At 37.4% G+C, this 22081-nt stretch overlaps 3 protein-coding genes across 8 annotated transcripts; 2 read left to right on the top strand and 1 right to left on the bottom strand.

Annotated features, from left to right (window-relative positions):
- The first annotated feature begins 221 nt into the window (after positions 1–221).
- LOC118735968 (2-oxoglutarate and iron-dependent oxygenase domain-containing protein 3-like) lies at positions 222–1786 on the top strand. Of its 2 annotated transcripts, none has more exons than XM_036466047.1 (5): positions 222–452; positions 526–970; positions 1038–1190; positions 1270–1475; positions 1537–1786. In XM_036466047.1, exons 1-5 carry the CDS (start codon positions 346–348, stop codon positions 1613–1615), a joined length of 990 nt encoding a protein of 329 aa, XP_036321940.1. In that variant the 5' UTR covers positions 222–345; the 3' UTR covers positions 1616–1786. The 2 variants fall into 2 exon arrangements, with proteins under 2 accessions (XP_036321940.1, XP_036321939.1); XM_036466046.1 differs by having other exon boundaries at positions 226–452; positions 514–970.
- Positions 1741–3651, bottom strand: LOC118735967 (splicing factor 45). The gene is made up of 4 exons (XM_036466045.1): positions 3148–3651; positions 2234–3079; positions 1995–2169; positions 1741–1926 (listed from the first exon to the last, which is right to left on the bottom strand). The coding sequence occupies exons 1-4, from the start codon at positions 3280–3282 to the stop codon at positions 1832–1834; spliced, it is 1251 nt and encodes a 416-aa protein (XP_036321938.1). The 5' UTR covers positions 3283–3651; the 3' UTR covers positions 1741–1831.
- A 5708-nt stretch (positions 3652–9359) lies between these two features.
- LOC118735966 (CCR4-NOT transcription complex subunit 3) lies at positions 9360–21754 on the top strand. 5 transcript variants are annotated; one of them, XM_036466043.1, is made up of 12 exons: positions 9360–10098; positions 13227–13324; positions 13377–13511; positions 13788–14123; positions 14189–14312; positions 15029–15366; positions 15435–15504; positions 15564–15965; positions 16179–16331; positions 16425–17341; positions 17415–17624; positions 21393–21730. In XM_036466043.1, the coding sequence occupies exons 1-12, from the start codon at positions 10068–10070 to the stop codon at positions 21489–21491; spliced, it is 2913 nt and encodes a 970-aa protein (XP_036321936.1). In that variant the 5' UTR covers positions 9360–10067; the 3' UTR covers positions 21492–21730. The 5 variants fall into 5 exon arrangements, with proteins under 5 accessions (XP_036321936.1, XP_036321935.1, XP_036321932.1 ...); XM_036466042.1 differs by having other exon boundaries at positions 15020–15366; XM_036466039.1 differs by having other exon boundaries at positions 9361–10098; positions 14993–15366; positions 21393–21754.
- The last annotated feature ends 327 nt before the right edge of the window (positions 21755–22081 follow it).

The following is a 22081-nucleotide window of genomic DNA, read 5'->3' as shown; positions in this document are numbered from 1 at the left end:
CCTTGGTGGTGTTACTGGCGAATTTAGATTTTCGCCGCGGTACTTTTAATGTCAAAATGATGTTTGTTGTAATATGAATTCGCCTTGTTTACAACAAACACATCATTTTGACATTCAGAAGGCCCGCGGCGAAAATCTAAATTCTCCAGTAACACCACCTTGTGTAAATTCGCCTTGGTATACCTACTTGTGGGAAAAAACCATCGATTGTGACCGAAAAACATCGATAGTGGGGGAAATTGAAAAATATGGATACTATCGATAGTGCCATCGATTGTTTTCCAGTTCTACATACACCTGTATATAAATTAAATATTGTTTGATTGGGGCAGAATAAACTATAGTATGTCGATCGGATCTTTGAGGCAGCGAAGCAGAGGAAATACGGAAAATGACCTTCAAAGTGATAGCAACGTTAAAAGTGACAGTACTGGAAAAGCGCCAAGTAAACTGTAGGTTTTTTTCAGTAACCCAAGCTTAAACCTGTTCATTGATTTTCCATTTTCCAATAAGATCAACTATTAGTGCCGAGTTACTGCAGGCTACGAGCGCTCCTACACATCGCTTGTGGACTCGGGCTGTGGTCGCGACTTCTGTTGTTATTGTCATTTACTTCTATGCTCAACAAAATCACAAGGAAACTAAATTTGCTTCGGTAAATGAGGAACTACAGTTGCGTGCACAGAAATTTGAATGTTCAAAAAGCTATAAAGCAGAAATACGCCAATTTCGGAACTGTGTGCCAAGGAAGTGTGGGCGCTTCGTTAGCGATCAATTGGTACAAGTAAATGAAGCGGAAACACTTTTAAGTTTAGCTCGCACCATAATTTCAATGGGGGGTTCATCAGGGGGTGCATCCATTTTGAATTTACACACGGGTGCACTTTCTTATAAGGAACAGTTTGTAAACGCATATCTCGTGCCGAAAGTAGTCGCGGAATTACGAGAACATCACTTATCAGTATATAACGTAAGAAAAAATTACATAGTTAAAAAAATTTGTGCTTGGCTTTTAGATCTGTTTTTGGTTATTCTAGGCCGTTAAAAACAAAATCAAAATCGCTATTGCAGAGCAATTCGAAATATCCGCCGATAGTCTTTATCTCACCGATCCCACGTTTTTTTCACGTTTAACAAATGCTACTGCTAGAACAATGAATGATGAATATTGGCATGAACATGTGGATAAAGTAAGTGACATTTGTGTCTTAAATTAAAAATAAAACATACTTCTTTCTAAGCATATATTTTGGCCACTTCCAACTATAGGACACGTATGAATCATTTCATTATACGTCATTACTCTACTTAAACACATATCAGAAAGATTTTAGAGGTGGTAGATTCGTTTTTATTGACGGTATAAACGGAAACCTTACTAAGTCATCGATTGAGCCAAAAAAGACGCGCGTTAGCGCATTCACTTCAGGCGCTGAGAACCTGCATCATGTTGAGCAAGTCACTGAAGGAGAAAGGTACTTCCAATACTAAAGTAGTTTAAAAAATGATTTCATGAAAATAAAACCTTTTTTCAAGATATGCCATCACCATTTCATTCACCTGTGACCCCGACCAAGCGATAGCAGATCTGCAAGTAAGAAAAAGTGATCCATAATTCTAATTAACAGGATCCCAAAAAATTACATGCAAATTAAGCCATAATAGTAACAAGGGAATGTGTTTTAAACTATACAATCCTAACACAGTATCATTTTTAGTTAATTAAATAATACCACAGTATTACTTCTTTTTACATTTACTTAAAAATATATGTTGTAGCATTTTACAAAAAAAAAAAATACTTATGACAAAAACTAAAGTATTCGTCACTTTAATGTAGTTGAAAACTTTTAAATTTATCAAAATTGTAGAAACCAGCGCGCACTTGACGTCCACCAAAGAAACGGCCGTTTAAATCAACAACCGCTAAAAAACAAATAGACAAAAATATTTTGTAAGGTTTTAAGTGAAAGTTTTTTTTTTTTTACATTTACCTTTGATAGCGCTTTCAATACGCTTAAACTCCACAAATATTTTGACGGCTTCTTCTGGTGTTGTCCCAAAAGCTTCGTGTATTATGACATTTGCGACATCGCCGTATTTGGTATTGCATTCATCTTTAACCTCTGGCTCTAAATCTTCGTCAACATCCCCTGGGCCGACCATATTCTACCATTAAAGTGATATTAAAATTCAATATGATTATCTTATGATCGAAAAGCACTGAAGTTACCCTTAATAAAACCACTTTACTAGGTTCTTTCATAATTTCGGTAATGCTTGGTTCGGACGCTTGTACTTCAGCAGCAGCTTGTGCTAGTGTTAGACTAGGGGTAGCTACCGCTGGTACTGCCGGTGGTGCCATACTTGCAGGTGGACTGTTAGGTGCTGGTGGAGGTGGCAAAAATACATCTTTTTCATGTATTATGCGACCACCACGCTTCGAAGTCTTTTCCACCTGTAAAGCCATGGACATACCCTGCTCTTGTTTTCCCAAACCCTGGCCATCTTTAAAGCCGTATTTTGCCATAATCTTGGCAGCGACCGAGCTTGCCGAGTAGGGAATGGTTACATTCGATGAACCGTCGCCATTTTCATTATTTATAGAGATTTCTTGAAGGGAAGGCGGTGGTGCAATCGCAGCACCTCCTTTACCTGACACAGAGCCTTGAGGGGGAGGGCTATAACTCTCTTCCTCAGTTTGACGTTGTCCAAATCCAGAAAATTTAATTTGTGGAGATGAATCACGTGCGTTGTTTCGTCCACGACCTCTTTTTCTTTCACTGCTTCGACCACCACCTCCTCCGCCCCCACCGCCTTTGTGTTCTTTTTCTTTGTTTTGATTTTTATCTTTTAACTTTTCATATTCGTTGGGCCACATTGGATCATATTCATCTACGAAATCCCAACAGTCGTCCGATTTTGTACTCTCAATTACTGGCTCCAATGGTTTGGCAGTAATGACTGTTTTAGCTGCCACTGTTGGAATATCCAATTTCTGCATGGAGTTGTTGCCGTTGTTAACTTCAACATCGGATACTGGTTTTTTAGCACGCAAATTTACAACTGGTGTCATTAACTAATCAATATACAATTTTGTTTAAGCACTATACATCTTTATATTGTTATAGTAATTGGGAAGCTTACCGGTTTTTTGGGTGGCTCCTTTGGAGCTTGCGCTTTCTTTATAGCCAACTGTGTTTGAAGCATTTTAATTCCCGATGACCAGCCGTCGATTTGGCTAGCCCTGGGTTTTGTGTCAATATCATCGTATAAATCCATTTCTCTACTTTTATTCACAAACTGCACAGAAAAATACTAGCCAAATAACAATAAGTTACGTCCGACTTGACAAAATTTTGACATATCAGTTGATAGCGTAAATTAGAAATGCGCGATAATAACCGATGACTTTATCCGATGTATCGAAAACAGCGTCCGGACCTTTCTTCGATGGGACTAGATGTACTCGCGACTTCTTTTTAAAATTCAAAATCTACTCCCTACTCCACTTGACCTAAAATATGCTCAGATTTGTTTACTTTTTTCCATTCACCCTTAAGGACCAGAAAATTGTTTTGGAAAGGTATATATTTAGCAACTTGGCGGAGTATATGCTGACGTTGGCTATTTTACCGCACAGTAGTGCTGCCAAAAGAAAATTTTCAGAAATGGATCTCATTAAAAATAAATACAGGAACAGGCTTACACCGTGTTCTGACCGACAACGAAAACACTTTGAAAACGTGTTTTGGGATTGTGGGCTGAAGGCTGTTCACACCGGCTGTTATGGGCTGTTTTTGCTTATGCAGCGTTTTTGCTGCATTTAAAATGCAACATTTAGCACTTTCGAACATATGTTTTCGAAGAGCGTTCATGCTATAGCATTTAGCAAATGTAGATTTACGCGAGTTCGAAATCGTATGCTTTTGAGAAACAGCCGTGTTCCAGTCTCTTATTTAGATGCGTATATATTACGATCAATTCTCACGCAGAAGATAATGTGCAAAAACCCTACTGAAAAGGAAAAAATAAATTTCAAACCAAAAATTCACTACAAAAACTTGAATTGTTTTAACCATAACCGAACATTTGTTTGTGTATATATTCATTTGTCGGTGCTGTCAATTAAAATTTCCTCACTTAATTAGGAAACAAACCAAACAGAGTTGATCGCAAATTGATCCAGATTTCTATCAGCATCAAATCGATGTTGAATTTGCTTAACTTTTCTTTATCCAAATATGTAATGCAAAATAAAAGAAATCTCGATCGGCGATCACTGAAACGCAGCTAGCAACTGTATACTCGAAAAAGCAATGTTGCCCCTTTTTCTCTTTAAACCATGTTCGAATCGTGGAAATTTTGGAAGATCACAGGGTTGCTTTTAGCATTTAGATCCTTAATGCAAAAATGGAGTTGCATTTAGTTGCATTTAGGTGACGAATTTAGAGCTAAATGCTACTCTAAATGTACATTTATCCATACGAAATTCGTCACCTAAATGCAACTTGCATTAAGAATCTAAATGCTAAAAGCAACCCTGTGATCTTCCAAAATTTCCACGATTCGAACATGGTTTAAAGAGAAAAAGTGGCAACATTGCTTTTTCGAGTATACAGTTGCTAGCTGCGTTTCAGTGATCGCCGATCGAGATTTCTTTTATTTTACATTACATATTTGGATAAAGAAAAGTTAAGCAAATTCAACATCGATGTGATGCTAATAGAAATCTGGATCAATTTGTGATCAACTCTGTTTGTTTTGTTTCCTAATTAAGTGAGGAAATTTTAATTGAGAGCACCGACAAATGAATATATACACAAACAAATGTTCGGTTATGGTTAAAACAATTCATGTTTTTGTATTGAATTTTTGGTTTGAAATTTATTTTTTCCTTTTCGGTAGGGTTTTTGCACATTATCTTCTGCGTGAGAATTGATCGTAATATATACGGATCTAAATAAGAGACTGGAACACGGCTGTTTGTCAAAAGCACAGGATTTCGAACTCGCGTAAATGTACATTTGCTAAATGCTATAGCATGAACGCTCTTCGAAAACATATGTTCGAAAGTGATAAATGTTGCATTTTAAATGCAGCAAAAACGCTGCATTAGTGTTTTCATTGACATTTCTTACATCCTCTGATTACAGTTTTGCTACACAAAAACAAAACTAAAACGCTCTTCCCTCATTTTCTTTTCATTAGCAACCTCTTACTTTAATTCTTGTTTTACTTTTGCCAGCCAATAAACAATAAATCCGAAATGGCGTATTAAAAATGATAAAATATGACTTCCACTTCGAGAAATAATCGAAAAAACTAGTGAAGACACCGATTGGAATGGGTGGAACGTGAGTTTTCAAGTAGTTTTCAAGTAGTTTTCAGCGAAAACTGGTTTTCTTTTGACGGATTTTACATGCATGAACCAATTAGAACAGATCTGACCGGTTGAGAAGCAGCCATTTGTAATAGCAATTGAGAAAAGTGTGACGTTCGTAATTTTGAAGTTTGCTATATCTGTTTTGCTTCTTTTTTATATGTATTTTGTCGGTGATTTATATCACTGATTTTTTAGTGATTTTTTGTGCAAATGTAATTAAAATGAAGTGCGCGGTGATTGAATGCAAAAACACGTACATAAATAATAAATTGGTTAGCACAAACATGTGCACAACATTGCTTGCAGTTTTTCTTTATGCTTCGTCTTCATATTCTTTGTTTGTTTTTCACAGAAAATAACATGGCGCCGAAATTACAAACGTCAGCCAGAAATTTACTTTTTTCTTTTGGTCCATCTTGTCAGATCTTGTGTAGTTGGATCATGTTTTACATGGACGAAAACACAATTTTTAAGTCGAAAACCAGTTTTAGCAACAAAAACATGTTTTCGATGTCGGTCAGAACATGGTATTAGGGCCGGTTACTCATTATCTGTAGTGCGATTCCCATTTTTCTTAACGCAATATTCGTATCGTTAGCTAACGATTCCGACAAGTTTCGTTAACTGCAATTCTCAAGCACGCTTTTAGCGAATATTGTCGGTAGCTTTGACAGTTGTCTGACGAAATTTGTCGATAACCTAGCTACGAATATTTTTTCGTTGAAAAGCCTACCGATAAAATTGTTTTAAGTTTTTATTGAAAAAAATTAGGCCAAATTCATCGGTATGCAAACTATTATAATAAAAAATAACTAATAAATAAAAATTTATCACATATAGATGTGCTTTTTATTATTGTTCCTTTTATTTATTACACTGTGCAAGTTGAAAACATTGACAAAGGTTTTGAAAGTTGATCTCCTTAATTGTGGCATTCTAAATTTTGTCAGATTGGCTCCAGTTTTCGAGATAACGATACTTGAACATTTGCTTCAATTTTAACTTGTTTGTAAATAAATCAGTTTTAGTGTTGTTCCAATAAAATGTTTAACATGACTATTTTTTATAGTGAAGGTAATTAAAAAATAATAATTCATACTGTATTTGAGCGTATAATTTGTAATTTTTTACTTATATATGGCTTATAGCCCCTTATTAAATTCGCCTTGCATGAGGCCGTTGTTGCCAAATAAGCAGTCCAGCATCCTATGGTTCTGCTCCGTAGTAGCTCCTGCTCTTCTTTTTTTTCATATGGTATACACAAACAACAATCACAATAATACGCGCAACAATAACAAGTTTCTTTTAAATATTTACGGCCGGTTACTCAAGGTTTGGTTATCACTAATCTGCGGTTAAACATCGTTATCGACGTTATCGAAACCGTGTCATGAACCAAAAATACAAGATCACGTAAGAACTCGACGTTGTATTTGTAACTGGTTTTGAGAAAAAAGTTTGCGAGAGCGGGTTCGTCAGCTGAGCGTTTGTTTACATCACAAGCACCACTATTTTACACTTTTATTCAAGTAAAGAAGAGTTAATTCAACATGACAACACATTTTAAAGCATTTTGTTGTATCATTTTACCCAAATTGTGCGTTTAAAGTGGCTGACAATAATTTTGGCTAATTTTGGTTTTCGTTGTTTTCTTTGCTTTGTTTACATTTCGCTCGTTTCCCAGTGAAACAAGATGGCGTAGAACCCGCTAAAAAAATCGACTTTTTTCACTCTCTTGTTCTTACGTGATCTTGTGTCTTTCGTTCATGAAACCGTGTTATATGCATGTAGACATTGAGTAACCGGCCCTGAGTGTCAAACGTCAATATTGCCATATTTGACTTTGTAATTAACGACAATCGTCGTAAACTTCTTTATCGACATGTCTAACGGATTCTGTCGTTAACAGGTCTATTCTGCACGTAACTGATGATTTTGTAACCGGAAAATTTTATTACCAAAAATGTTACCAGTTCTTGGCACCGCGATTCTAGGTATGTTGGTAATGCAGTTAAAATATTCAGCAATTCAGCTATGAAGAACGTGCAAATTCTGGCATCGCATATTTCACGGGGCAATACTTTGCTACCAGCTTATGAGATGGTAACAACAATTACCGGTTACAAGAGTACACAAGAAAGAGTTTAAAAATTGACAGGAACTTTATTTACAGGTTACAAACTTTTTATTACCAGCGCAGAATAGACCTGTACCAGGTAAATTAAGTTCCTGTAAAATTTTAAACCCTTTTCGAATTCTGTGTACTCTTGTAAGCCTCCATGCATACAACAGGGAGTCGGTAACGTCCATATCTATGTTAAGCCGGAGATTAGTGTTAACCAGACATTGAGTAACCGGACCTAATATTCCCAAGAACTCTAAGGGCCGGTTTCTCCATCTCTGGTTAACACTAACTCCCCGGTTAAACATTGTTATCGACGTTCTAACTCCATGCATATAACAGGGAGTCGATAAGGTCGGTAACGATGTTTACCGGGGGATTAGTGTTAACCGGAGATGGAGAAACCGGCCCTTAGGAACATCGTTACCGACGTTATCAACGGAATGTTGCATGCATGGAGTCAGTAACGTCGGTAACGATGTTTAACTGGAGATTAGTGTTAACCAGAGATGGTGAAAACGGCCCTTAAGGCCGGTTGTTCAATGTCTGGTTATCACTATTTCCCGGTTAAACATCATTATCGACGTTGCTGACATCATGCATAAAACATGTGATCGATAAAGCAGTCGTTGTATTTGACCGGAGCTTCTACCTCCGATTTGTGCTAATCAGACATTGAACAACCGGCCCTCAATGTCTGGTTAACACTAATTTCCGGTTAAACATAGTTATCGACGTTACCGACTCCCTGTAGTATGCATGGGGTCGTAGTCGTCAATAACGATGTTTGACCGCAGATGAATGTTAACCAGATATTGAGTAACCGGCCCTTATTAACAAAAGGTCAGAAATGTATACGCCAGGTTCTGTGGCTGCTTTTGCTTTTTGAGAATTTTACAGATTTTAACCATATATGTAATACTCCTATATTCGCAGTAAGAGTTAGCACCGTCCGAAAACACTACAGTACAGATATATCAATTAACACGTACGAAAGAAGAGGAACACATACGTTTATAAATAAACATGTACACAACACATATACAAAAACGGCACTCAAGTACACAATACATTGACAAAAACGGTACTAGACTGTCTCGCTTTGATTTCGGAATGCTTACACATTGAGAAGTTAGCTTACTGCCATATTGGCAGAAGAAGAAAAAATGTTGCAAGGAAAACGTAAACAAGTTGCACAAGTAACGTCATACAAACAACGATTCTGTCAAATTCACTGAGAGAGGAATAGCGGTACCATGATGGGCGCAACCTCTATTTCTCTCAATCGCGGTTTTAACCCAGAAAAGTTGGGGAACGCAACTACTATTTAGAGATTAGTCTGCTTTACAAGCACTCCGCTGGCAAACGTCAAACTACCTCTCAATGGTTTTACCTTGTTGGAAACCAAGAGTAAAAAGTGAGCCGGTTCGGGGAAAATAAAACTCATGATAACCCGGCTTTCCCACGGCACCCCAATGACGTAGTTCGCTCTCTCATTCGTAATTCGAAGAGACAGAGAAGGGTTTGTGTGCTTATTTGCGCCAAATAATTTTGGCATGGTTTAAACGAGCGTAAAAAGTCCTATACATCCAAATTTTTTTATAATTAAACGGCTTTTTGTCTAAATCCTGGAGTACGGAACAGGCTAAATGTGAATAAGAAAAATAAACAAAAAAATGTGAAATTAAACTCTCGAGTTACTTAAACACCGCAATGAGAACACTTGACAGTTGTGCATAAACACAAAACGTTGAACTCGAGTTTACAGTCTCTACGTAAACCTACTATTGCTCAATGCAACTCTGGGTACGAAAAAAGGCGAAAGGCCGCCATCTTGGAAATTAGACAAAAAGCACTAGAAGAAGAAGAAAAATCGAAACAATTGACAGCGCCAGCGAGAAGAAAAGTCGCGTCAAATATTTAATTATTCTTTACATTTACCTAAAATTCCGGCACAAAAAGCATTTCTAAACAAACAAATAACGATTTGGCTAACGCACTGATTGAAAATTGTGTAAAAACAGCTTAAAACTGGAGCAACGGAAAAAGCAAAAAAAAACTGAAGAAGCAGCTCTTGAAAGCAGAAACGAAAAAATTGCGAAGGCGACGAGTAGGAAAAAGTTTCGTTTTCCCTTTTGCGTTGCTCTTGCTGTTGCGTTTTCCGCCAGCCGAAAAGAAATCATTCGCAACAATTTGGGCAATATATCCTCGCAAACCATTTTAAGTTAGCCCACAACGTGCTTATTTGATTAACCGTGGAATAGTGTGATATCCAACTTAACGGTATTGAATTTGCTTGAGTGCTTTTGGAACGCGAATCTATAAAGGGGAGAGCGACGATATTCACTCGTTTCATCTACTGCTGCAAATCAATCTGTCAAAGCCTATATCTCCATTGAACATTCGCTCATACAATTAAAAGGCGTTATTCCATACCCGGAGACCCTTAAGGAAACTGAGGCAATCAAAATTTTTTCTTTTGGATTGCGTTCCATTGACGTCCGATCGTTAGATTAACTATCTTTACTTGCGATCAATTTCATTCCAAAACAGCACCAAATGCAACATCAAAACTGGCTTGTACTAAGAAGTAAGCCCATATAACTAGTAAATACGTACTGCGCGTCTTAGACCAACTTTAAATTAGTCAGCCTCAACTCGTACTTCACATAAATTTACTGTGAAGTTCATCCATAACTTAACAATTTCGGTTCTAGTGGACTATGTCTGAGCATTTGAGTCGGCGAGTACAAAAGCACACATAGCCATGGCTGCGACGAGAAAGTTGCAAGGTGAGCACAATAATCTCTAATAGTTAGGCTTTAGAAGCATATAAAAGCATATGTATGTATTATGTGAGCTGATATTTGTTACCAAAAAATTACTCTGGTTCCAGATATCATTATATTAGAAAGGGTAAGCGCTAGAGACTTTTGTTCGGAATAAATGACGTTATTAAAATTATATTAATTGATTGACTTATAGAATGTATACAAAAGACAATAGCAGTTTAGGAGCTGAAAGACAACATTTCATACCCAAAACCTACATTTTTAAATGCTGACTAACATGGTTTTTTTCGTCGATATACTCTTCCGACCGATTTCGCATATACGTATCTGTTATTATCACAACAATGGAAGCCACTAGTTAGTTATCAACATATATACCTTTTTGACCCAGATTACAACTTATTTTTTCTTAAATACGTCAAAGCTATTAAAGAACAAAAATAATATCAACACCCACTTAGAAATAACAAATTATAACTTACTTTAATAATCCGCAATAATTAGTACGGTGTATACACGGATTGGAGACATGAGCCACTTAGTAGAGGACCATTACTATTTGTCCATGTTGTTGGTGTAGCGGCTACAACAGCCCCGCCCAGCTCAGCTAATCTCTCAGTCGTTGTCGCCAAGATGTTTCGAGTCATGGGCTATTGTGGTACGTGCCTTCCGAGGCAGACGAAGCTCCCCTAAATGTGATTTTCTCTTTGCCTATAACGTTAGCATTATGCTTCGGAAACAGGCAGACAGAATTTCTATTTTGGTGTAAATCAGTTGTTGTTGTTGTAGCAGCATACAAGTTCCCTAAAGAGTTTTTGAGGAGTGTTGCTGGAGTGACAGTCTTTGGCCAAATATAAATCTGGGTCGTTCCGGTTACGTAGACCCGACTGTCGTGGCAACGTATAAATCAGTGTTGCTGTTGTTGTTGTAGCGGCTACAACAACGTGTAAATCAGTAAATCAGTCATGGCCAGCGCTGGCATTTTAGCAATTTTTGGCTATTTTTTCTTAGTTTCTAATGTTCAATATTTTTGGTTACTTAATATTACCAAAACGTCTATCTTTTTAAGCAGCCTATTTAGAAAAAATTTTAGTATGCAGCTTGTGCCCATTGACTTTCAAAAAAGCAGGTTATCAGTTCGTCGGAATATTTGTTTTATTTTTTTTATTTATGTATGTTACCGCATAACTTTGGACCACGTTAACCGATTTCTATAATTCTTTTTGCATCGAAAAGGTAGTGTCTCAGAGGTGGTCCCATACTAATCCGATCATTGGATCATGAAAAAATTAACCGTACTCCTGAATTTTTATATGAGAATTGAAGTCAGATTTGGTTTTTGCTTAAAAATTACTTGTAGGTGCACGTTTGAAGTAGCTAGGACTTATTGTTGATTTTTGGCAATTTTTTTTTTGTTGACGGTGTTACGCATTTTTCGACAAACAAGGATGCTCGAAAAATTTGTATATGGAAAAATTTTGCAGTATAGTCATAATTTTTGCAAAAAGTCTGAAATTTGGGTTTTTATGGTGTTTGGTAAGTAATCAGCTATACATTCATATAAAAATATTAAACATTCAATAAACTAAAGAATACGTTAATAGTACAAAAAAAAAAGATATTTTTAAAGCAAGCTTTCTAAATATGAACGAAATCGGACCATAAATTCTGGTTTGCCAAATATCTCGACTGGTGCGCCACCTATCGGCAAAATTTTTAGTGGAGTTATTCATTTTCATGTAGTTTATATATGTTCTAAATATGAACCAAATCGGTCTGTAAATACGGCTCTTAAAATATTTAGACTCCTGCCACACCTATCGGATTAACTCATCATTCAAGTCCCGCTTGACGTGTTTTCACTTATTTCACTACAAATGCCATTGAAGTGACCATTGCAAAAAGCCTTAAAGATGTATACTGCTACGGTATGTTGATAGGAGAAGCATCTGTTCAAAATATATGTATCTATCAAACATTCCCTTTTATTTAATATCTGTATGAATGAAATATTATGATGGTGTTTTGAAACTTTAGCAAATACATTTTTTGGCTATCAAATATCGCATTAAGTTCTTCAAGAATGCAGCTGTTCTTATCATCTCTTTCAATGTAGAAAAAATTAGGTCAATGCAATGACGGTGTCATAACAATACAGTACACAACACATACAAAAAAACACAAATTTACACGTACCCAAGATACAATATTTATCCACGCGTGCCGTTGAATGAATGCATAGTGCATGCGCATGGATTACAATGAGATGAGTTCTTATTCAACATTGCGACAAAAATTGTTTGTGATATAACACATTTGACAAAAATTAAAAATTATATAGTATGTATATTTTCATTTCATTTTAACAATAAGTCCAGGTATTAGATATATCCGTACATAAATACACATTTTTTTATTTATTCATTAAGTATAATATTTGCAACTGATTAAAAAAAAAATGTGTGCTGGCATAATGCTACGCACAAAGTAATGGGTTTATCTATTCGTTCATTAGGGATGTGAATAAATATACTGGTAGGTAGTAGGTAAATAGCAAAGTAACTCGTCGGCAAGCCGATGGACAACTGGATTTAGTCAACCGCAGTAATAGAAAAAAGTTGTTTACCCCAACGCCGAATGGTAGTGTTTATATTGAGGGAGGCTTTAATTACGCCACCCACTCGCCATTCTCAACCTCCCAATGCATACACAAACAAACGTAAGGTGATTTTTTCAACCCTCGCAGTAGGTTGTCCAGTTTGTATCTTGAAAGCAAATTTAGCGGAAAATGTACGTATGAAGCGACAGCGGCTTTTGGCCACGTTAAACGCGATATATATTTTTGCTGCAAATGCATCTGCATGTTATTTCGCTGATAAAAAAAAAATATTATTTATACATACATGAATCATTTCGCTCTTTCTAGGTGAAATAGACAGATGTCTGAAAAAAGTTGCGGAAGGAGTGGAAACGTTTGAGGATATATGGAAAAAAGTGCATAATGCTACCAACAGTAATCAGAAGGTAAGGTATCGAATGCAAAAGTATAAAAACAAGACTTATCCATTCTTTTCAGGAGAAATATGAAGCAGACCTTAAAAAGGAAATTAAGAAGCTACAAAGGCTTCGCGATCAAATTAAATCGTGGATTGCATCCGGAGAGATTAAAGATAAAAGTCAGCTGTTGGAGAACAGGCGTCTTATTGAAACGGTAGGAACTAATATCCTGACTTTTTTTTTAATGAATATACCATCGTCCCATCCCTGCGCTAACTAAGTATCTACATTTTTTTTGTAAAATGGTACCGCTTATAAAAAACGGGTAAAGCGTTACATTTTTTGCCAGTAGAACCAAATTAGAAGAAAATAAAAAATGTTTCCTACTTTAGAACGATTCTATTGCAGATACGAGGTTAACACAAACGGAAATATATGTATATATGTATATGTATGTATTTTCCATATTAAATGAAATTATGTCTTTCAGCAAATGGAGCGTTTCAAGATCGTAGAACGCGAAACAAAAACAAAAGCATATTCGAAAGAAGGCCTTGGTGCCGCACAAAAAATGGATCCAGCTCAACGCATTAAGGATGAGACACGTAATTGGTTAACATCTTCAATTAGTTCGTTGCAATTACAAATAGATCAATACGAAAGTGAGATTGAATCGTTATTAGCGGCTAAAAAGAAACGCCTCGATCGCGATAAACAGGATCGAATGGATGAATTTCGTGTTAAATTGGACCGTAATAAATTCCATGTTATGAAACTAGAAACACTGTTGAGATTGCTCGATAATGATGGCGTTGAAGCGGAACAGGTAAGAAAATGATATAGTAACTTATCAATTGAAATCGGAGGCTAAAGTCAAAATTTTTAACTCAGGTAAATAAGATCAAGGATGATGTTGAATATTATATTGAGTCCTCACAAGAGCCGAATTTCGAAGAGAATGAATTTCTTTACGATGACATTATTGGCCTGGACGATGTTGAATTATCTGGCACAGGTGAGTTGGGTACGATTGAGATTGAGTGTGAATGGGCAGGAATTACTTTTTATGAGGTATAATTATGTATTTGCATTGTTGTGCAGAAGATGTTTTCGTACATACAAAGATCAACGTTGTATGTGCATATGCAAAGTAGGTTTTCTTATGAATATAATTGTTATACATATTTACACTTTGTAAAGCTTTTAGTGCAGTCGTATACTTATATATGTATGTTTCTGCCTTTATTTTCATATTTTAAACTGAATATCATCCACATCAACGGCTTAACATATATATGTTCTCAATGTGATTAAAAACCACAATATCCACATAAAATAATCCCGTAAAATGTGTTGAATGAATATGATTTGATTTGTTGAACAACAACGTCATCCATCGGCCATCTAACAACTCACAACAACCACACAATACCTTTCGGCAATGCAACCGTTTGCGTCCAATTGTGTGTGCATTGTTATCTCACAACAACAATACCTAACGAATAAATGTATGTCGTGTTATCCTTGAAAAATCATAATATTAATTACAATATACACAAAACATCGAACCGTATGATTTCGATGAACTTGTTTCAATCGCTGTGGATCGTGTTCTACATCAACAACAACAAATGTTGTCTGAATGATGTTGAATAAATATCGGATTGGTGGTGTTATTTGAATTTTATACTAAAGGTGTTTCACTTGGTATTCCATCATCAGCCACTACAGACAGCAACAACAGCAATGAGACGAGCGGTTCGCCGAGCAGCATAACATCGGGTGGCAGTCCTGTGCAATCGCCACCGCCTACAGTGGGCCAACAGCAGCAACAGACACAACAACAGTCTGCGACCGCAGCGCCGGCGGCAGGAACTGCGGCGCTGACAGCTACAAGTAATGCGTCGGCGGCGGTGCAACAACAACAACAGCCAAGTAATATCAGCAACAGCAACAGCATGAACTACGCAGCTGAAGCAGCAGCGGCGACGGCAACAACCGGCAGCACAGACACGACGGCCAGCGATAAGAGGAACAAAAACGACAGCAATTCTAATAGCAAAACAAAAGTGAGTGGTATACATTTCATTCGTTTCACAACGTGTGTAATAATTTTTATTTTCATTGCCACTTTTAGCAACCTGTTAAGCCAACGGCCGTGCGTGCAGCGAACAGCAGCGGAAAACCTGGTGGCTCGACAACAGAAAGTTTGTTACACCATTAATGCTATTTAACACACTTGTTTATTCCTACTTTCTCTTTTTAGCGTCTTCAAACAAAGCTGTAAGTTCGACGCCTAATAAGAATCAACAACAGCAGCAGCAACCGACGGCCGCGGCAGTGGTCGCAGCAGCCATGGCAGGACAAGCAGCGCCAACATCAACTGCAGCCACAGTTAATAGCTTAGGTAGTGGCGCGCCTACTATGGCAGCCACCGTCGCAGCAGCGGCCGCATTGGCCGCAGGTCACAGTCCTGCATTGCAACAGCATGCGCCGGCGCCTAGTTTGAATGCCACAAATATAACGACAGCAGCAGGCGGAGCGACAACGGTAGCCGCCGCAGTTGCGTCTAACAATGGTAGCAGCAACAGTAACAACATTCAAGGCCAATCTGTGATTCAAGCAACGCCAACGATTGCATTTGCGGCTGTGGCGAAAAATAATACATGTAAGTGCAGTGAGATGATAAGTAGTGCCATATTTTAAAAGATAATTTTTCATTTTGAGCGTGAATTTTGCTGATGAATCAGTATTTTACACTGAAAATGCACTTAAACGCATTGTGTACAAATCTGTTTATTATTTTAACTTTTGGGATAGGTTTATGGTTTATTTACTCTGAAACACATGTATACCTATATATATATACGTATCGTTTCAGCACATCTGGAAAATGGACCTGTGCATCCGGCGACATCGTATGCGATGGCGGCTCCAACGGTAGCGTCTATCGTTGGGTCCAATGCACAGCATCAGCAACAACAACAACAACAGTTGTCCAATCTTCAAACGAATTCCTCACATTTGCAAAACGGTTCGTTTTCCACTCGGCACATGGCTTTCGATTTTTTCTTTTCTCTGATATGTAAGTTTATCAACGTTTTTCTGATTTGATACATTTCCACAGCGCATAGCAACACTTCCAACAACAACACATCCAATAGTTTAGCGAACGCGGTTCAGCAAGGAAGCGCAGCTGTCGCTGCAGCAGCCGCTTCCGCCGCCGCCGCCGCTGGTGTAGTGGTAAATAACGTCGGCAGCAATAATCTGGCAAATTGCATTTCTCCGAATGGCCTCTCACAAGTAATTGGAACACAGCAACAACAGCAACAGCAAGTTATTGGTGTGGCAAACAATAGCACACGCGCCTCACCGGGCCTGCTTTCACCGAAGCATATGAATGGCTTGCCTGTATCCGCAGCCAACATTAATAACAACAATAATAACGCTGTGGATGCAATTTCATTAAAGACGATGGCTCAGGAAGCCATTAACCGATCGGTAATCGATACAAATTCATTGACGCAAGGACCTGGTCAACACATTGACAACAGGCAGCAACAACAGCAATCACAACAGGTCTTGCAGCATTTCTCAAACGATACAACTGCCAACCAGCAACAACAACAACAGGCGGGGGGCTTGGCTGCAGCAGCAGTTGCCTTTGCTGCAGCAGCCGCAGCAACCAATGGACCGACAACAGCGGGCTCGGGCCCAGTTGGTAGTGCAGTGCCTAGTGGACTGCCGGGCTTGGCGAATACAGCCGTAGGACAGTCGGGATCTAGTAATAGCGCTGTTAATGCGCCAGTGGGCAGCAAAACACACCAACAACAGCAACAACAACAACATCCTACAAATGAAGCTCATATAACGCCATTATTGGGCGTAGCTCCACTTGGCACATTGCCCTTACATAAAGATCATCAATTGCAATTCAAAATGATGGAAGCCGCATACTATCATCTCCCAACCCCAGCTGATTCGGAGAGATTAAATATATACCTGCCGCGAACACCAGTGCCGACACCATTGCACTATCCTCAGGTTAGTGGAAATGTGTGCAATGATTCCGTATTATTTGTATTTAGAAATTCTATTTTTTATGCACAAAAAACAGCAACAACTTCCACTATACGATACCGTTGAATTTTATCAACGTCTCTCAACCGAAACGCTCTTCTTTGTTTTCTATTATATGGAAGGTTCGAAGGCGCAATATTTAGCAGCGAAAGCATTGAAAAAGCAAAGCTGGCGATTTCACACAAAGTACATGATGTGGTTCCAAAGGCATGAGGAACCAAAAATTATTAACGATGATTACGAACAGGTAAGTTTTCTTTTAATAGTTCTATTCGATAAACACATTGATCATGATCAGTCAGCACCCCAAACCAAGAGGATGAGAGGAAACCCGAAAATGTTAACTCGTCTGCGAAAGTAAAAATTAGTGAATACTTATCGTCGCTACACACGAATAAAGGCGCGCTAGTGTTTTGACGGCGAAAAAAGGCGCGTAGAAAAAGTTTGCGAAAAAAGATGCTTATGAAAAACTTCGGCGAAGTATGTTAAGAGTGGTTGACGCTGAAGTTTTTTTATGCGTCTTTTTTCGCCGTCAACTTTTGAGCTCGCGCCTTTATTCGTGTCTAGTGACGTTATAGTCACATAGCAGGCAGTAAGAATGGCATATAAGATAAAAAAAGTAAATTGCAATATGCTTTCGGTTCATATTCAGCCTCAACTCGACAACAGTAGCATTGTCTACTGTCGTACTGAAATAAGTAAACGACCAAAATCGTCGAAAATTATACAGTGCTGCCAAGTTTTTCCATTTTAATACACTAGTCGAGTGGAAATTTTAGGCAATGCCGTGAAATTGTCGACACGATTCGACTCTCGAAAAACGACTTGCATTCCACACGACTCTCGCAATAAGGGTGAATATTTCGTGTTGGGAGCTAAAACTTTTCCGGCACCATAAAGTAAAGGTTGCACACTTGCTTCGAAGTCTAAATCCCATGAGAAAGCAGTGTTGTCGGGGTACTGGGGTGAATATAATTTGGTGAGAAGCAGATATAAGAAAATGGTAAGGTGTAAAAAAATTAAATACTTAGAGCATAAGGTGGAAATAAATAAGGGTGACAGCCGACTCATGTGGAAATACTTAAAGGAGGTAGTCAATAACACGGAGGTCAAAGAAAATATTGGGGAAGTGATAATAAATAACACCAACTACGTAGACAGCTTTGAAATTGCGGAAAACCTAAATAATTTTTTCGTGGACAGCATTTTGGAAATACATACCAATATAGAGTGTGTAAACTATGACTTTTTCGAGCAACGAGCTCCCACAAGTACGCTAAAATTTGAAGAGGTCTCAACGGAAGACATTCTTCAAATTGCCAAAAAATTTAAGCGGAAAATTGGGGGAAACAACCTACTTTCTGAAGGTGTTATTAGGGACTCTGCTGATTATATGGGATATTTCTATGCCCTACTTATAAATAAGAGTCTCCAGACAGGATCAGTACCGGAAGAATGGAAAATTTCATCAATAGTGCCCGTCAAGAAAGTTAGAAAAACGGTTAAAGCTGAGGAGCTTAGGCCCATCAATACTCTCCCTAGCTTGGAAAAAATGCTAGAAACCGTTGTGAAAAACCAGCTACAGTACTATGTGGAATCCAATAAAATACTCATAAAAGAACAATCTGGATTCAGAGCTAAACATTCCTGTGAGACTGCGCTGAATCTGGTGCTTTCTCAATGGAAAGAAGATCTGAACAGACACCTTAATGTAGTGGCAGTGTTTATTGATCTTAAAAGAGCATTTGAAACCGTTGATAGGGTCCGAATGTTGGATAAACTAAAATACATTGGTATAAAAAACACTGAGCTTGACTGGTTTAGAAGCTTTCTGTGTAATCGTAGGCAACAAACAATAGTTAATTCAAAGAGGTCTAGTAAGATAGCCGTAGACATCGGATTACCACAGGGCTCAGTTTTGGCACCCCTACTCTTTAATATATATATAAACGATATTAAAAGTTCTCTCAAACATTGCAAAATAAAACTCTTTGCGGATGATGCCTTGTTAACGATCAGTGATAGGGAACTACCAAATGCGATTGTCAAAATGCAAGAAGATCTTAATTCTTTGTATCAATGGCTGTGTTCAAATAAACTCAAACTGAATGTGAAAAAGACTAACTTTATGGTATTTTCCAGAGCGGCAAATGCTGACTCCATAAGCCGTGAATTAAAAATCAAAGATGAAAATATCGAAGAGGTGAAAATTGTCAAGTACCTAGGAATATACATAGACAACAAACTAAAGTTTGATGAGCACGTTGAGTATACAGTCAACAAGATTGCTAAAAAAATTGGCCTTATAAAGAGATCGTGTAAGTACTTGGGAAGAAGATATAAAACGTTGGTGTACAGGTCAATAGTAGAACCGCACTTTATATACTGCCCCACGGTTTTCTTCCTAGCGGGGGACTCCCATGTAGATAAGCTGCAAAAAATGCAAAACCGAGCGATGAGATTCATCCTCAACAAACCGTATGACACACCAACAAGATGTATGCTTGAAACCTTGAATTGGTTAAGCGTGAAGCAACAAGTTTTTTACCACGCTATGAAATTTGTGTACAATATTAAGAAGGGCAACCTGCCGGATTATCTTAGCGATAATCTCCGATATATAAATGAGACGCATACATATTTGTTGAGAGAGAATAACAGCTTCAGACTCCCGAAGTATAGAACAGAAGTGGACAAAAAAAATATTTTCTATAAAGGCTTAAAGTGCTTCAATGAATTACCAGAGGCTATAAAAAATTGTGATACTATCACTCTTTTCAAGCGGCTGCTATTTGACTATTGTAGAACGCAGCCTACAAGATAGTGATGTATCAACAATAGCGTGGATTGGAAACTAGGCCTTTCCAACCACCAAGATATCGAGACTAGGCGGATCGGAAACTCGGCCTTTCCGACTACCTAGACCCTTAGATAATAAACAATAAACGAGCGGATTGGAAACTAGGCCTTTCCAACCGTTAACCGTCACGAAAGCGCGACTGGGTGGATCGGAAACTCGGCCTTTCTGACCACCCAGGAGATATCAATAAATGGAGTAACCCAAAAAGAATAGCACGGATTGGAAACTCGGCCTTTCCAACCGTCTACATGACTTCCAGGAAATTGCATGCGTGTATAATGACATAAAATAATTGCAGTGATAAAGAAATAATGTTATTTAAAAATTTCTGTAGAGCATTTTGTATTTTGTATTTAAAATTTTAATATTTATATTTTAAATCTAAAATCCAATTATAAGAATGTTAAATCTTTGTTGCAATATAAGTCTACAGACTGTAAAAAATAAATAAATAAATAAAGTGTCACATTGCTTTCTCAATTTTTGGATGCTGCCTGTTTTGTTGTAATGTAAAAATTAGGACCAATGTAAAATACATACATATGTATGTAGGTATTTACATTTGAAAAAGTATTTGCTATAGGTGTGTATAGTAACAAATAGTACTAATTTTTACTGGAACCTGAAAATTTTTACTGTAAAAGTGTATATTAACCCAAAAAATATGCAAGAGAGCACTGAATCGAGAGCGTAATAACACGGGAGAGCTGCAAATTCTTGCTAGTGAAATTTTTACTAACAGAAATTAGCTAGCAAAAGAAAGCCGCCATTAAATTGGTTAAGCATAAACAAAAGTAAAATGAATGGAAATCAAAATATTACTGATGTACTGGACTGTGCCAGTGCTTGTGTGTAAAGCAAAGAGTTCAAAACTGATTTATAAATAGTAAAATGTTTTTTTTTTGGTTTTACAGCAAAATGTCAAAACAGTGCAACAACTATTCACTTGCAAGTTTTTACTAGTTTTTCTGCTAGTTTTCTCTTCTTCTCAATTTCACGCTCCATTTGGCTTTTACGCTCTAGCTTGCAACTTTTTACTGGGAAAGTTACTATACACATTTTATATTTAGCTATTAAACCTCTTTCCTGTCATTGAGACCCATGCATTTGTAGCTCCTAAATAAAATATTCATAACCATTATGTTTTGTTTGCAGGGTACGTACATCTACTTTGATTACGAGAAATGGAGTCAACGCAAAAAGGAGGGATTCACTTTTGAATACAAGTACTTAGAGGACAAGGAGTTGAATTGATTGCTGTGCGTAGCAGCAAGTGTAAAAAGAACTTTTGTTATAAAAAATGTTTGAATAACTTCTAAGCTACATAAGCCAACAGCAGCAACTACAACAACATCATCATTACCACCTCTTACAACAGCGCAGCAAGCAAGAATGAAAACTAAAAGAACAATCATCAGCTGAAGTACTACGTTTGCATTCACTGTTCAAGTTTTTCCACATGTTGTTCCTTTTTAAATTTGCTATGTTAATTTTTTTTTTTTACTGTTTATGAGCTCTGCAAATGCGTTAAAACGAGAAAAGAAAGCGAAAAATATCAAATCTACAACATACAATCATATAAATAGTACATATTCTAATTTGAAAAGGTTTAAACTTTTATAGATCCTATACAAAAATTCGCATAGAAGACCATTATAATTTGCCTAATCAAGTCACGCATTATAATTTTGTGGAGTCAAATTGAAACAACTTCGCCATTCTCCTTGTTAACAAAGGCTCAAGCAGTAACAGAAGAAGGAAGCATCTGCTGTCGCCGTATGTCGACAAGGTTTGTACAGCAGCATACATGTGCGAGAAGAGGGAATAACGGAAATTATTAGGAA

This window comes from Rhagoletis pomonella, unplaced genomic scaffold, assembly GCF_013731165.1.
Source record: "Rhagoletis pomonella isolate Grant_MI unplaced genomic scaffold, Rhpom_1.0 Rhpom_scaffold_00003, whole genome shotgun sequence".
Classification (NCBI taxonomy): domain Eukaryota; kingdom Metazoa; phylum Arthropoda; class Insecta; order Diptera; family Tephritidae; genus Rhagoletis; species Rhagoletis pomonella.
Note: the sequence above shows the minus strand (reverse complement) of the source record. Positions and strands in the feature narration are given on the sequence as shown.

Excerpts from the sequence above, each read along its gene's own strand:
- LOC118735967 (XM_036466045.1), bottom strand. The coding sequence starts at position 3,282 with ATGGATTTATACGATGATATTGACACAAAACCCAGGGCTAGCCAAATC. Across the intron at positions 3,080-3,147 it reads AGGAGCCACCCAAAAAACCG|TTAATGACACCAGTTGTAAA; the intron begins GTAAGCTTCCCA and ends TATATTGATTAG. Across the intron at positions 1,927-1,994 it reads TATTGAAAGCGCTATCAAAG|CGGTTGTTGATTTAAACGGC; the intron begins GTAAATGTAAAA and ends TTTGTTTTTTAG.
- LOC118735968 (XM_036466046.1), top strand. The coding sequence starts at position 346 with ATGTCGATCGGATCTTTGAGGCAGCGAAGCAGAGGAAATACGGAAAAT. Across the intron at positions 453-513 it reads GGAAAAGCGCCAAGTAAACT|ATCAACTATTAGTGCCGAGT; the intron begins GTAGGTTTTTTT and ends TTTTCCAATAAG. Across the intron at positions 1,476-1,536 it reads CAAGTCACTGAAGGAGAAAG|ATATGCCATCACCATTTCAT; the intron begins GTACTTCCAATA and ends CCTTTTTTCAAG.
- LOC118735966 (XM_036466039.1), top strand. The coding sequence starts at position 10,068 with ATGCAACATCAAAACTGGCTTGTACTAAGAA. Across the intron at positions 14,313-14,992 it reads TGTTGAATTATCTGGCACAG|GTGTTTCACTTGGTATTCCA; the intron begins GTGAGTTGGGTA and ends TTTATACTAAAG. Across the intron at positions 17,342-17,414 it reads CACCATTGCACTATCCTCAG|CAACAACTTCCACTATACGA; the intron begins GTTAGTGGAAAT and ends CACAAAAAACAG.